Source organism: Cynoglossus semilaevis, chromosome 19 (genome assembly GCF_000523025.1).
Source record: "Cynoglossus semilaevis isolate Cse_v1.0 chromosome 19, Cse_v1.0, whole genome shotgun sequence".
Taxonomy (NCBI): Eukaryota; Metazoa; Chordata; class Actinopteri; order Pleuronectiformes; family Cynoglossidae; genus Cynoglossus; species Cynoglossus semilaevis.
Genome location: NC_024325.1, coordinates 4,239,805 through 4,252,602, shown reverse-complemented (window position 1 = coordinate 4,252,602; position 12,798 = coordinate 4,239,805). Strand labels below are relative to the sequence as shown.

Here is a 12,798-nt window from a genome sequence, read left to right as displayed (position 1 = left end):
ATTGTGAGCACAGGGTAGACCGAGCGGTGTGTTGCCATAGAAACCATTGCTGCTGAAGCTCATAATATTCCCCTGTGAATGGAGAGCAGCTGAACAGCTTCAGCACAGCCATTTGTTCCAGTGGTAAAAGCACTGATGGTGGCTTAGGCATTGTGCACACAGAAGGATATCTGGCCTGACCTCAGGACAGGGGGCAGCACAGTGGGGCAAATACAAACAACAGAACAACCTAGATAGTAGAGTCAGGACAGAGTTTCTTTATATTATATTTCACATTATTCATAATGTTAAACCTACCTGTGTCGTGACAAAAGAGTATTTCTACAAATATTTGAAATCAGTTTTTATCATTTATTATTTAGAATGAAGTGTCTCTCATACCCATTAATATTTAATAACTGATCAAGTCTTGGAACTTTGTCAGAGTCTTTTAGCGACTAACCAACTTTTATTACCTTAAGTCAATGGTAGGACATAGACCAAATGTGTGTTTGTGTTAATAAATATGTATATATTTAATTTAATTTAACTTTATTGGTTAAACGCCTGGAAAATATGAGTTATATGTGAAAATAGAATAACTAAAAATGAACTAGAATAGACAAAGGGTTTGTGCTGTTACCTACTAATTTTGACAGACAAATTTGTGGCTTAAGTTTAAATAAAAACTACATTCTCGTGTGCCATGGTAGACCTTTATACCCCACCTTGGTCAGTGTCTTCTGAAGCTGGTCTGTGAGCTGACCCCGCCCCACCCCCAACACTCATTTCCTTTTCATCATCTCCTTAATCCTGCTGGATGGTTTGTTTTTGTCTTAAGACGCTCCTGTTAGGTACTCATTTGAGGCTGATTTCTGAGAAGTAGTCTGTGTCCAGCCTTCACACGTGTAAACCCTAACCCTGAGACTGAAGTTGTGGCTGAAAAGCTCAGACATTACAAGTTAAGATTTGCAAAAAACTATAGTTTTTTGTCTTTTACAATTCAACATCACCTATCAGGGGAAGTCTGGAAGTTTGTGAGATAAAACTTTTTGGTTTAAAAACTCAAACAGATGGACAAAGCGTCCTCTATTTATAGCATGTGCTGATATAATGGTTTCTGTGGTTTTCCGACAACCTCACAGCTAAGCAGTTGACTTGTATGCTGTTATAGAAAGGCAGTAACTCATAACAAAGAAACCCCTCGGAAGTAGCAAGAAAGAGGAAATCGAACCAGTCTCACTTTATCACCTCTGTCCACCTGGGTGATGGGTGTGAATGACAAATCATAAAAAAACTGTCAAAGACGATTACACCTTTAGAGAGGTGTCTGTTGGATGACAGGGTGACAATGACTACGTGTGAAACACTCCACGGGGCGTCCCTGTTTCATTACAGTCAAGGGCATTGTGTCAGTGTGTCGTGTGTTTGTCGTCAGGAGAAGCTGCGTGTAATGGAACAACGCGGTGTGATTGGGGTCGCAGGGTCACTTCACTTTGAAGCTGTCTGCAAATTTGTGATCGTGGTTTGTGATTTTTCCTCTTTCCTAAATCCTGTCTGAACACGTTGGGAATCAAAGCAATTAAAACATTTGACCACAACAACGCTCCAGGGAAAAGAGCAGAAAGAAATGTTCAGACCTACATGCGTGTCAGACGGTCTGTGAAGAGACGAGGCTCAGGTGTGACATGAACGTTTCTTGTTTTGAACCTTGATGACAAACGTTGTTGTTTTCCAGACGTGGTCAGCACACAGTTTGAGATTCCTGTTGGTGCCCACGACATACAATTCATTAGGACCCCAATTTAGCGTAACAACCCACTCTTAACTGCAGGAGGCTGAGTGACAAAGAGTAGCATGCATATGGCAGAGTGGGTGATGACACGTTTGACGAAAACGTGTCATCACCCACTTTAGTTTTACTGCACAGATTTTTGGAGGAAGCTGCGGACCACCGCCGTCACACAGCCTCAGTGTGGATGGGTTTAACACGGTGGACAGTGATGGAGTAGGAGGAAGAGGGTTTGTCATATTATCTTTATGCATATTTTGTTTGTGATGCTGTCAATCATTGTAAAAGTACTACACGAATACTTCACATTAGGCTGTTAAATTTGTCTCAACTTTGACAAGTACAGAACTCGTACAGGTCAAATGTTCCTGATGTGTGTGTGTGTTGTGACAACTAATGCTAATGCCTATATTTATATATATTTCTCTTGGTCCTGTTAAAGTCAAAACACCGGAATAAAATACAGGCCTGTTTTATTTTTTTCAAATTCTAAAAGAAAATGTGTTAACACTCAATAATATCGTTGTCAGTTTGTTGGATCCTGGTTGTAAAAACCTTGAATCCACCCCAGCTGCCATGTTTACAGCAATGTTTTCAGCATAAAAAAACAGCCTGTGTTTTGTGGATAATGCAAATTAAAACTGGACACGTCCCTTGTAACAGGTCACAACCTGCTTTATTTTTTAGCTGAAAAATCTATACCATTTTAAATGTTCTTTCAGTTTCTGAAAGAAGAACCAAACCAGATAGGGCCACATCAAAAACTTGTTGCAAAAACTATTTTACTTTTAACAGACTTCTGTTTGGTTTGATGAAGACTGTGACAGCAGAATCTGGTTGGTCAAGGTTGACTCACGTAATTGTGTTTTTCAAGACTACATTTGAAGCATGACCCATGAAATAGAAAAATAATTTTGTCACAACTGTCACTCTAAACCTGCCAATGTCTTCTGGCCCACAGGCTTGAATCTTCAGAATGCCCATGGAGCATGATGTGGAAAGTCCAGCCATCATCAGACAGCCCAAGTTGCCAAAGCAGGCCCGCGAGGACCTGCCTAAACAGCTGGCAGAAATGGACAGGTCCAAGAAGATCCAGAGGTATGTCCAGAAAGACGGCAAGTGCAACGTCCATCACGGGAACGTTCGGGAGACGTACCGTTACCTGACAGACATATTCACCACACTGGTGGACCTCAAGTGGAGGTTCAACCTCTTCATCTTCGTGCTGGTCTACACGGTCACATGGCTGTTCTTCGGCTTCATGTGGTGGCTCATCGCCTACCTCCGAGGTGATCTGGACCATTTGGCAGACAATCAGTGGACTCCGTGTGTTAACAACCTCAACGGGTTCGTATCAGCGTTTCTGTTCTCCATTGAGACGGAGACCACCATTGGTTATGGATATAGAGTCATCACGGACAAATGCCCTGAGGGAATACTTCTACTTTTGATCCAGTCGGTGCTGGGATCTATAGTAAACGCCTTCATGGTGGGGTGCATGTTTGTTAAGATCTCGCAGCCGAAGAAGCGAGCTGAGACACTAGTGTTTTCCACTAACGCTGTCATCTCCATGAGAGACGGACGATTGTGCCTGATGTTCCGGGTGGGAGATCTTCGGAACTCGCACATCGTCGAGGCGTCAATCAGGGCCAAGCTCATCAAGTCTAAGCAGACCAAGGAAGGGGAGTTCATCCCTTTAAACCAGACGGACATAAATGTGGGCTACAACACAGGAGATGACAGACTTTTCCTGGTGTCGCCGCTCATCATCTGCCATGAGATAAATCAGCACAGCCCCTTCTGGGACATTTCACAAGCTTACCTGGCCAAGGAGGAGCTGGAAATTGTTGTGATACTGGAGGGAATGGTGGAAGCCACAGGTGAGTGCTCCTCTGAGTGTAAATAGAAAAGAAAGGCAGGCAGGCCAGACAGTAACAACAACATCAGATGTGTTAAACCACACGTTTTCACCAGGGGTCCATAACTCCTAGGGGTTTCCTGAAGGTACTGCAGGGGGTCGGAAAGATTTAATTTAAATAGATAGATAGATTTTTTATTTTCATCATTTTTTTTCACCAATTTGATTTCTCCAATTTCATTATTGTTTGGGTCTTAACCTAACAAAGTGAATATGGTAGACCTCAATATTGAGGTAAACCTGCTAAAGGAGTCACACGTTTTTCTGATTCTTGCCTCCCTCCCTCATTAGAAAAAAACAAACAAAAACTTGTGTTCCACTACACAAAATTATACCATATTAGATTTCCTTTGTGATGTGTCCCCTCACCCACTCCCTCAGACATGCTGTGTAACTGCTGCGTGATGAAGCCTCCGCCGAAGGTCCCTGACCGACTCCTGCAGACTGCTGAGCCACGCTGACACATATCAAAACACATACAAATGACCTTGACAGGTGGTGGTTGAATATAATTATACACATCTACCTGAGTACTGTAATACAATCACTACAGACACCTGTATGTACAGTATCTCCAGTCTGCAGCAGTCAGTCAGTGTAGAGCTTTAGTTAAACAAACTGACTTTTGCTCTAATTTGTAAACCAGTCAGTTAGTACAGTTGTTGCTGTTATTATCATTAAACGATGGCACACTGCTGCGATTGTCTCCAGGTTTCAACCCTAAGGAGCACTGAGCTGTAAACGATGGTGATAAGTTCACTGTTTGACGATTATTTTTAAAAATTAACTTTATAATAAAATACATTAAATTGTAGATTTTCATTTATTTTGGTGCATTTTAAGCAGACAGCACTCAGACTAGGGCCTTTACAGGGCTTTGACAGGACTGACCTGAAGAATTTTTTACTTTTGTGTACACTGTTGTAGAGCCATCCGCTCGTTTTCATTAACCAACTCTAATAATCATGATCATAATGAATAATGAGAAAATACATGAGGTTTTGCTCATTAATTACTCAGAGTGAAAGTTTTTTGTTTTTTTTAACTTAAACATTTGGTGAGTCAGACTTGAATCCCTGGCGGCTTCATTAAACTTGACCTGAACTTGGACTCTGAGTCATACTCCTCACTGATAAGACTACTGGCTGTACTGCATTCTATTTAGTGTGCAGCACAATGAGCAGTAATTACATGCAGTAGTAAAGACAAAGTACAAATACAACACAATACTTTTTATATGTTTTTATCTAATATACTTAATAATATTGGATTTCAATTCTCCTACTCTTGTACTTCTTGTATGCAGAATTTAAGAATTATTGTTATTATTTTGTAGGAATGACCTGCCAGGCGAGGAGTTCATATGTCAGCAGTGAGATCAAGTGGGGCTACCGCTTCACACCAGTCCTGACTCTGGAGGATGGCTTCTATGAGGTCGACTACAACAGCTTCCACGACATCTACGAAACCGACACGCCGACCTGCAGTGCCAAAGAGCTTGCTGATATGACGAACCGTGCACGCTTGCCCCTGACCTGGTCTCTGGCCAGTAAGCTGAGTCAGCAAGGACTGCCAGAGTCTGAGCAGGAGGGTCAGGAGACCAAGAGCAACCCAGACAAACAGGTAAAGACCCAGCAGACTGAAAGAAATGGGGACATTGCCAATATTGAAAATGAGTCCAAAGTTTAGGTAAGTTAAGGATCCATGGGGGGGGGGGTACTACTGTAGCCCTCTCAGGCTTACAGCAGAGCACAGAGGAGAGTGCAAGTTACAAGATCCAGTGAGAAGCACAGACCTGCAAGAACCACTTCATCTCAGTGACGCACTGACCCCTAAAACAACAAGAAAACAAGAAGACATGTGGACCACCGCTGAACTGGAAAGCGTCTGTGGCAAGTGCATGATTCAAAAACGATGATGCGATGTCCTCCTGATGAGATTCCTATTATTTTTTCTATTAAAAATATTCCTAGGGGCATTTGCATAAGTATTTTTGTACATACTATCTATTGTTTTCAATTTTTTTGTTTTGTTTTGTGGGAATATTGGATAAACGTTTGATACTGATTCCTTTAGGTTAGTACAGTATATATTCTATGCCTTACTGTATGTAAAAAAACACTTTTTTTCAGAATTATATAAGCATGTAGAAACTTTATCAGTTAATTTATCTTGTATTATGTACATACTGTATGATGACAATGTTAACAGAAGAAACTGACATCACCATGGATGCAAACTCTAGTTTAGACCAATGACTAAATTCCTCCCCATTCCTGGAAAAGCCATGAATTGCTGTTTGCAGCGCAATGGCATTACACAATGGCCCTTTAAAACTACATAAGTCACTTTTGCACAATAGAGACCTCTAGTGGAGAGGACTTGTCCCTACACCAGTCTCGGTAAATCTTGCGCGGCATCAAAATAACGAACACAAATAAACAGTAAATTGCAAATAACGATGGGTTGATTTCTTTACGGGGGTGTTTGTGACGAAAAGAGTCGTTTATATTTATGCATGCATGAATATACACGACTATATATATGTATATACCATATATATATATATATTTGTGTAAATGTGTTGTATATATGTTTGTGTGTTACAAGAAAACCATTGACACTAACATTAACTTTGGTAGATTTTATTACAGGGAACATGTTGGAATATGCTGTTTTGAGATTTTCTTACGTGACAGGTAAGAAATACACACTGTTGATATACACACTGTGGCTTCTAGCAAATATTACAGGGATGTGAAAACTCAAATGAAAGACTACTGTAAGGTTTTGAAAACAATGTTCATCTTTTAAACAAAACCACACTGTAACTCAGTTGCTGAGACGACTTGAACAGATTCTGAACATTAATCCATTCAATGATGTTGCAAACAAAGTCTTGATGATCTGGATTTAGCTTAACCACACCAAAACATTTTAATAGGCTTTGATGAAATCAGACAGTAAGTCTCTCACCAACATTATCATGTTGTTGCACATCACAAAATCACAAACAAAATGAATAAAATACATCATCTTAGGAGAAGCATAAAAACAAACTGCAGTAATAATACGCAGAAGCTAAAAAGATAGTTGTTGTTCAAATGTTAGTGTGTTTTTAAAAATCCAAACATTAAGACATTAACAGGAGTTAAATTGAAATGTTTAAAAGCCAACGTCTGAAAGACTCGTACCAGTGTTTTTTCTTTTTTTAATTTTCCTAAAATAGCTTCACATCAATGTTCAAATCAGTCACGATGTGAATTAAAGAATATATAATCATCGTTACTGTTCTTTTCAGCTTGAAATGTATACATTTCAAATGTTGAAAAGTAGTATTTTCTAACGTTAGTCCAAATGGAAATCTAATGTCATGTGAAATGAAAAAAAAATTGTTTTTTTTTAACTGCTTGAAACTGGTGTTTCTACTAAGATGCAGAGATAATCAGCGACCATGGCTGCAGTACTTTGTTAATATTTCATAAGTACTGTGCACAGTTTTCTGATTCAATGTCAGAATTCTGAGGGAAAAAATAGAGAACTGTATTATATTTATTAAATGTATTTTTTAGAAAGAATTCTGAGAGAACTTCTTTAACTGACCTTTGGCTAATTAAAACAGAATTCTGACTTCGGTCCAAAATGAATGGTGGGAATTGTTTCTCTTCTCTAATAATCTTGAAACTACAGGTTCACAGATTTTTTCCCCCCTCATTAATCTTTAATTAATTCCTATGAGTTTATTGAAATGTTATTGACTGAAAATGTGAGATGCTAGTGTTTGTATAACAGACACTCGGTCCAAGCTGCACTGCAACAATATAACTCATCAATAAATATAAAAAGATTAGAGCTACATCTTACTTTGAAGTATTGGACACTGTGTATGACTAATAACTGGATCATCCAGTAGGAGCTCAACGACTGTTAGGTGAGGTCCGTGGTACATATGTAATGTTGAACAATGAATTTAACATTGTTAAAATATCTATTGTCTTACTGTAGCTGGCAACTGAATTAGCTCTGTGGAGTGTTTACATATGGTTTACTGTTGAGGTTTGAAGGACAGTTGGGAGAATTACCTTTGCCTTAATGTGAACGGTTCCCTTTGTTTGTTGTCTTCCTTTGTTTTGTCCAATTAGGGGGGAAAAAACCCTTTTGATTCCACTACCCAGCAAACACCTGTGGTGTTAGAGGCGGTGGCAGGTTTTCATTGTCCACGTTGTTGGCATCAATGGCAGAAACAGAGCAGGTCTGAATCTCCAGTGGGTATTTTTCCAGGATGTCGTTCACCTCTTTTTTCACACTCTCAGTCCAGGAGAGAAGATCAGCCTGGAGGCTGTGAGCTGCCTCCACCAGCCGCTCCTGCCTGCTGCTGAGGCTGGACAGCAGCTCTAGGTTTTGATTTAGCTGAACTAGCACCGGGTTGATGGAGGTAGATTCAGATGCAGCCCCGGATGAAGTCCAGTCGCCCTCTGAGCTGTTGAATCGCGGAGAAGCCTGGCCCGACATGTACCGTTCAAATTCCTCTGGGGAGAGGTTGAGAGACTGGGCGTCTAATTTCTCAATGAAGGCTGCAGCACAACACTAAAAGAAAGGCACAATGACAGGAACTAAATGTTTTTTTCTTTTCTGGCTCTGCACTTGTCTGAACTAAGTGTATTTTATCAATTACTTTTATTTACAATATTAGAAAACAAAAAACGATTTTAACACATGACTAACGCATCGGCATGTACTGTAATCTGAATTTCCCACCAGGTTAGTGAAGTAGTATCCATCCTCTCCGGTCATCAGCCTGCTGGGGTTGCAGAAGCGAGTGATGTACTGGATGTTGGACTGAAGCCGAGGAGGGTTTGCCTTCAGTACAATGTAAATGAGTGCAGGCAGGAAGTCGTCAGCAGAGGCCGGCTCATTCTTGGTGATCTTGATAGCGCTGAAGATGTGCTTGCTGCAGCGTGTGATGCACGCAAGTTTGTCCCGGGGAACCCTCTTGGAGTCCATCTCAATGATATCTGCCAACCAGAAATGAAGATAGAAAAGCAACTTAAATGCAGGTGCGAAGAATAGTTTTTATAGTGGTTGTGGACATTTTGATACTTGTCAAAGGGCTGTGTTGATGCAGTGTCACTATTTATCTTGCTCTTTACCTCTCTCTAGGTAACCTACAGCATTGCCACAACATATGGAGCTGACTGGTCTAATCTGCGATGTGTGAACCTATTTTCCACAGATCTAGAGGTAGCAGACATTCATTTATTTTAAAGCCTTAAGCAAAAAACAGACTGTAATAAGACTAAAAAACGGCACAATGCTTGAGCGGAAGATCACAGAGAAAGTGTTACAAATTAGTGCCACTCAGACCCTCTCTATGACCTGTTATTGCTTTGACCACATTCTCTGAGACTTCAGGGATTTCCTCATCCATAGATACACACAGCATCTGAATGGTCACCCAGTGTAAAGCTCTACAACACAAACAAAAACAAAACCATGATCACTGTAGCATAGAGATAAATTCAGTGATGATGTAACAGTACTTTACGCTGAAGGATGGCTCACCTGATTCTTTTCTGCGTGGCCAAATCCTTTTTCTCGTCATCAGTAGTTTCTGGACAGAACACACTCTTGTACAGTCGAGTCATGATGTACTTCTCCACCTGGTCCATCACTTGCTCTACAGACTCTGAAGAGCCTAGGAAACAATAGTTCATTACAATACATTGGTCAGAGTGGTGGTGTCTGTTAATACACTCCTCTATACTGCCACCTGGTGTGTGCTATGTTCATGACAAAATACAAATTGAGTACAGCATCGTTGCACTTCTACTTAATTACTTTTTATAATCTGACCTTTAAAGTGAGTCATCAGGCGGTCAACCATGTTCTGGTAGAAATCCTGAACACACTCTGAGAGTTCTTCAGCACTGATGTCCTGCCAAAACGAGATGGTAATGTCACACTGACCAGTACATGCATCTTGACTCTCTTTTCTAAAATCATTAGTGTCCCCCAGACTTTGATTTTGGGATGTGAACTTACCTTCTTGCTTGACATGTTGACTAAGAACGCTCGACACTGCTTATGTATCTCCCTGCCAGGTTTCTGCAGGTTCTTTAAGAATTCCACAAAGTCCTTGGACACTTGGTCTGTGTCAAAGCTGGCATGGCGGCTGATAGATGGACTGGGCGTTTTGCTATCTTGGGTTTCTGATGGGAATCAGCAAGAGATGAATAAAGAAAAAAATGTAAGACCATGGTCCTCCTCAAAGATCTACAGCACATACTTCCCCACTATGCATTGTACTTGTAACGATGTCATACCTTTTTTGGGAGGAGTGCGTGATGAAGGGCTGAAGAATTTCTTCACAGTGGTCACTTTGCGAGTCTTCTCATTAGTTTTCTTCTCCTCAAACTTGGAGAAGGGCCCTAGAGAGGTGTGGCCTGAGTGTTGTGCCGGGGACTGGCCATGGGACTGAGTCTGTACTCCGTGACTGCTTGCATATGCTGCCTCCTCCTCACGCTGCAACCTATGGCCAAAAAGAAAAACATATTATCAGTTTCTTGTTGTGAAATGAGTTATTTCAACACAAGAAACTGATGACACAATCCTTCTTATAACGTGTGTGAACAACAATAAATACTTTAATCATTAAAAGAAGCTAAGATTTTAGAATTACTTTTTTCTTATTCTAGGACATTTAAAAGCAAAACAGACAGATCTCTTCAGTTTAACTCAAAAATGTTCATGTTAGACAAAGCAATTCTATGGTAAGAACCTCAGTATATTTAGTAGTAGTATGGGATAGGAGGCACTGTATAGAAACGGCAGCTTTACATTTTAATGTCACATGACAGATAAGATTTAAGATTTAAACTTACTTTTCTGCCAATGCCCAATCGTCCTGGATCTGTTTTTGCCGGACCCGCTGGTACTCCTCTCTCCAGCACTTGGAGCACAAACCTTGCCATGCTGTATTGCCATAGTAACCACATCCCTTCTTGCACAGAAGGTCTGATTGGTCAACGTGTATCCCCCGTCGCTCAGTCCGCTGACTCATTTTTCAAAGTTAACTGGGAGAAAATTTTGGCATGGGATTTATTCATTGTTTACATGCACTGCAAGGCATAACGGCATTACTAACAAAATTCAAAGTACAATTTCAAATGAATGAACATTTTCGTTTTTATTGAAGACTGGTTTTAACGTCCATGTTGTTCTCACATTTAAGACATCTAATTCATCACACTATTTATTACAAAAATATTTGGATAAAATAATGATGAATTAATTTTCAAAGGAAGACACTTTGAGGTATCACTGTTCCAACATTAATAGTTAAACACTGCTGCTTATCTGACGACGATAGCTCTCTAGTTGCACGGTTTAGAAATCAAGTAAACGTGTTGTAAATAAATAATCAGACGGATCTAAATAAATAAAAACCAAATGGTGTGAACGAAAACATCAGGATCACCAATCTTTACAATAACAAGGGTCAACTCTGTCCTGTCCTGATATGTGATCGAATCTGGCCTCCATTCTTTCTGCGTTTATATTGACACAAGCTGCGATCGTTCCTTCCAAATAAGTTTTCAATTAAACATTGTCATTGTTCTCAAATGTTTTAAGTGTATCTGTATGATAACAACACTTCGATGCCCTACGTGTACAACTCTATAGTGTATTTTGAAGAAAACCGTAATAATGACTTAATATAACGCATTACTGCGGCTCAAAATCACTTGACAGCCTGTGGATAGGTTAGCTCAAACGTATAGCACTGTATTAATTGCTTGGCATTCAAAGAAGTTATGAAGAAGTAAAACAATGCTAACTCTGTAATCTTTAATGTCGCAGAAGCATGTTTATTGTGCTCACCTGTTCTGTTTGGACTGCAGTAAAGCGGGAGAAGACCTCACCTCTCCTCAGAATTACAGCCAAAATATCAAGGTAAGGTCATTCACGTCAGTTACCCAAGGCGACGCTTAATAAGTCATTATTTACATGTTAAAGCGATTTCGTTGAAAAATGTCTACAACGTGGAAAACCTGTAAGAAAATGTAGGTACTGTGTTAAGTCGATAAATTCTTACATTGAAGTTGATCCTCTTCTTGGCTAAGGACTATTTTTCAGGGATTGGTCCATGTCGCTGGCTAACTGGCTAACCGCAAAGCATTTGTCATGTGATCAGCGGATAAAGCCGAGTGTAAACGGAATATAACGATTGGATATTAAAGCTAGACAGTATTATTACAAAAATGCACTCTATCTATCTATCTATCTATCTATCTGTCTGTCTATCTACCTATATGCTTTATTTTTTAGATCGTGTTTCTTAAATTATACTGACCCATTCTCACCCAACAGTTGACCAGAAGTAAATATTCTGTGAAATATACAATGTTTTTTCTTGAGGCTTTTTCTTTACAGACAAAAGCCAGGTTGATTTGATCTCCGTTGGTTGAACTGGAGAACAAGAGAGAGTTAATCATCGTATTATATATAATAGATTGTTTGTGTTTAGTAATTAAATGTAGTTACACCATTACAGCTACTATTTATTAGACAGGGCCTTGAATAAGAATTACATATGAACTCTTTTTTCAATGTATCCCAGTATTTCTAAATAGAATCTCTGTTGCCTGACGAGCAATGTAAATGTGTTTTTTTATGAGCTTGCCTCTTGCCTATTGACATTTGGGTTAATTTTTAACAGTTGTGCCTGGGTCTAAAAGCCTGTTTTATTCATCATGTATTCTGAGTTCATTCACACACTGTGCTGAGTCTAAAATTATGTAGAAAGCAAGTTTTATTAGGTTTGGCTGACAAAGTGATTGTTAGGCACCTTGATCGATCTGTATTTATTCTCTCAAGGACATTTTTGTGGAACTACCTTTCATATATATTGTAGTTTTTAAACTTAAGTACTTAATATTGACTTGAGTTTTCCTGCTGTATCCTCCTGTGATACAAATGTACCTTAGACACAGTTTGTTTGGTAGATAAATTTAGTGGAAAACTGGAAAACTCATAGTTTAACTCTGAATATTATGAATGGAGTTTTTTTTGTCAAAACTGTCTTATCAGCAAAAGTTAAATAAAGCAA

General features: G+C 39.6%; 2 protein-coding genes and 1 long non-coding RNA gene across 3 annotated transcripts in view; 2 read left to right on the top strand and 1 right to left on the bottom strand.

Moving 5' to 3' along the window:
- Positions 1-6,140, top strand: part of LOC103394924 (G protein-activated inward rectifier potassium channel 2-like) — a 10,541-nt gene extending 4,401 nt beyond the window's left edge. Inside the window, exons 4-5 of the mRNA XM_008332402.3 lie at positions 2,733-3,651; positions 5,026-6,140. Of these exons, the coding sequence (XP_008330624.1) occupies positions 2,748-3,651; positions 5,026-5,378 (1,257 nt within the window). The 5' untranslated portion in view covers positions 2,733-2,747 and the 3' untranslated portion in view covers positions 5,379-6,140. The remainder of the gene's footprint in view (positions 1-2,732; positions 3,652-5,025) is intronic.
- A 178-nt stretch (positions 6,141-6,318) lies between these two features.
- Positions 6,319-12,061, bottom strand: rabgef1 (RAB guanine nucleotide exchange factor (GEF) 1). The gene is made up of 9 exons (XM_025065496.1): positions 11,571-12,061; positions 10,571-10,762; positions 10,013-10,218; positions 9,732-9,898; positions 9,543-9,624; positions 9,252-9,384; positions 9,066-9,157; positions 8,448-8,704; positions 6,319-8,276 (listed from the first exon to the last, which is right to left on the bottom strand). Exons 2-9 carry the CDS (start codon positions 10,747-10,749, stop codon positions 7,857-7,859), a joined length of 1,536 nt encoding a protein of 511 aa, XP_024921264.1. The 5' UTR covers positions 10,750-10,762; positions 11,571-12,061; the 3' UTR covers positions 6,319-7,856.
- Positions 8,606-8,963, top strand: LOC112488607 (uncharacterized). Its single transcript, XR_003052846.1, has 2 exons — positions 8,606-8,746; positions 8,850-8,963. It is a non-coding gene; the product is annotated as an uncharacterized LOC112488607 (long non-coding RNA).
- Positions 12,062-12,798: the final 737 nt, after the last annotated feature.

Coding starts and splice junctions, on each gene's coding strand:
- rabgef1 (XM_025065496.1), bottom strand. CDS start 10,749: ATGAGTCAGCGGACTGAGCGACGGGGGATACACGTTGACCAATCAGAC. Junction 9,899..10,012: donor ACGCACTCCTCCCAAAAAAG/GTATGACATCGT, acceptor GATTCCCATCAG/AAACCCAAGATAGCAAAACG. Junction 8,705..9,065: donor TGTGGTCAAAGCAATAACAG/GTCATAGAGAGG, acceptor TCTGGTTGGCAG/ATATCATTGAGATGGACTCC.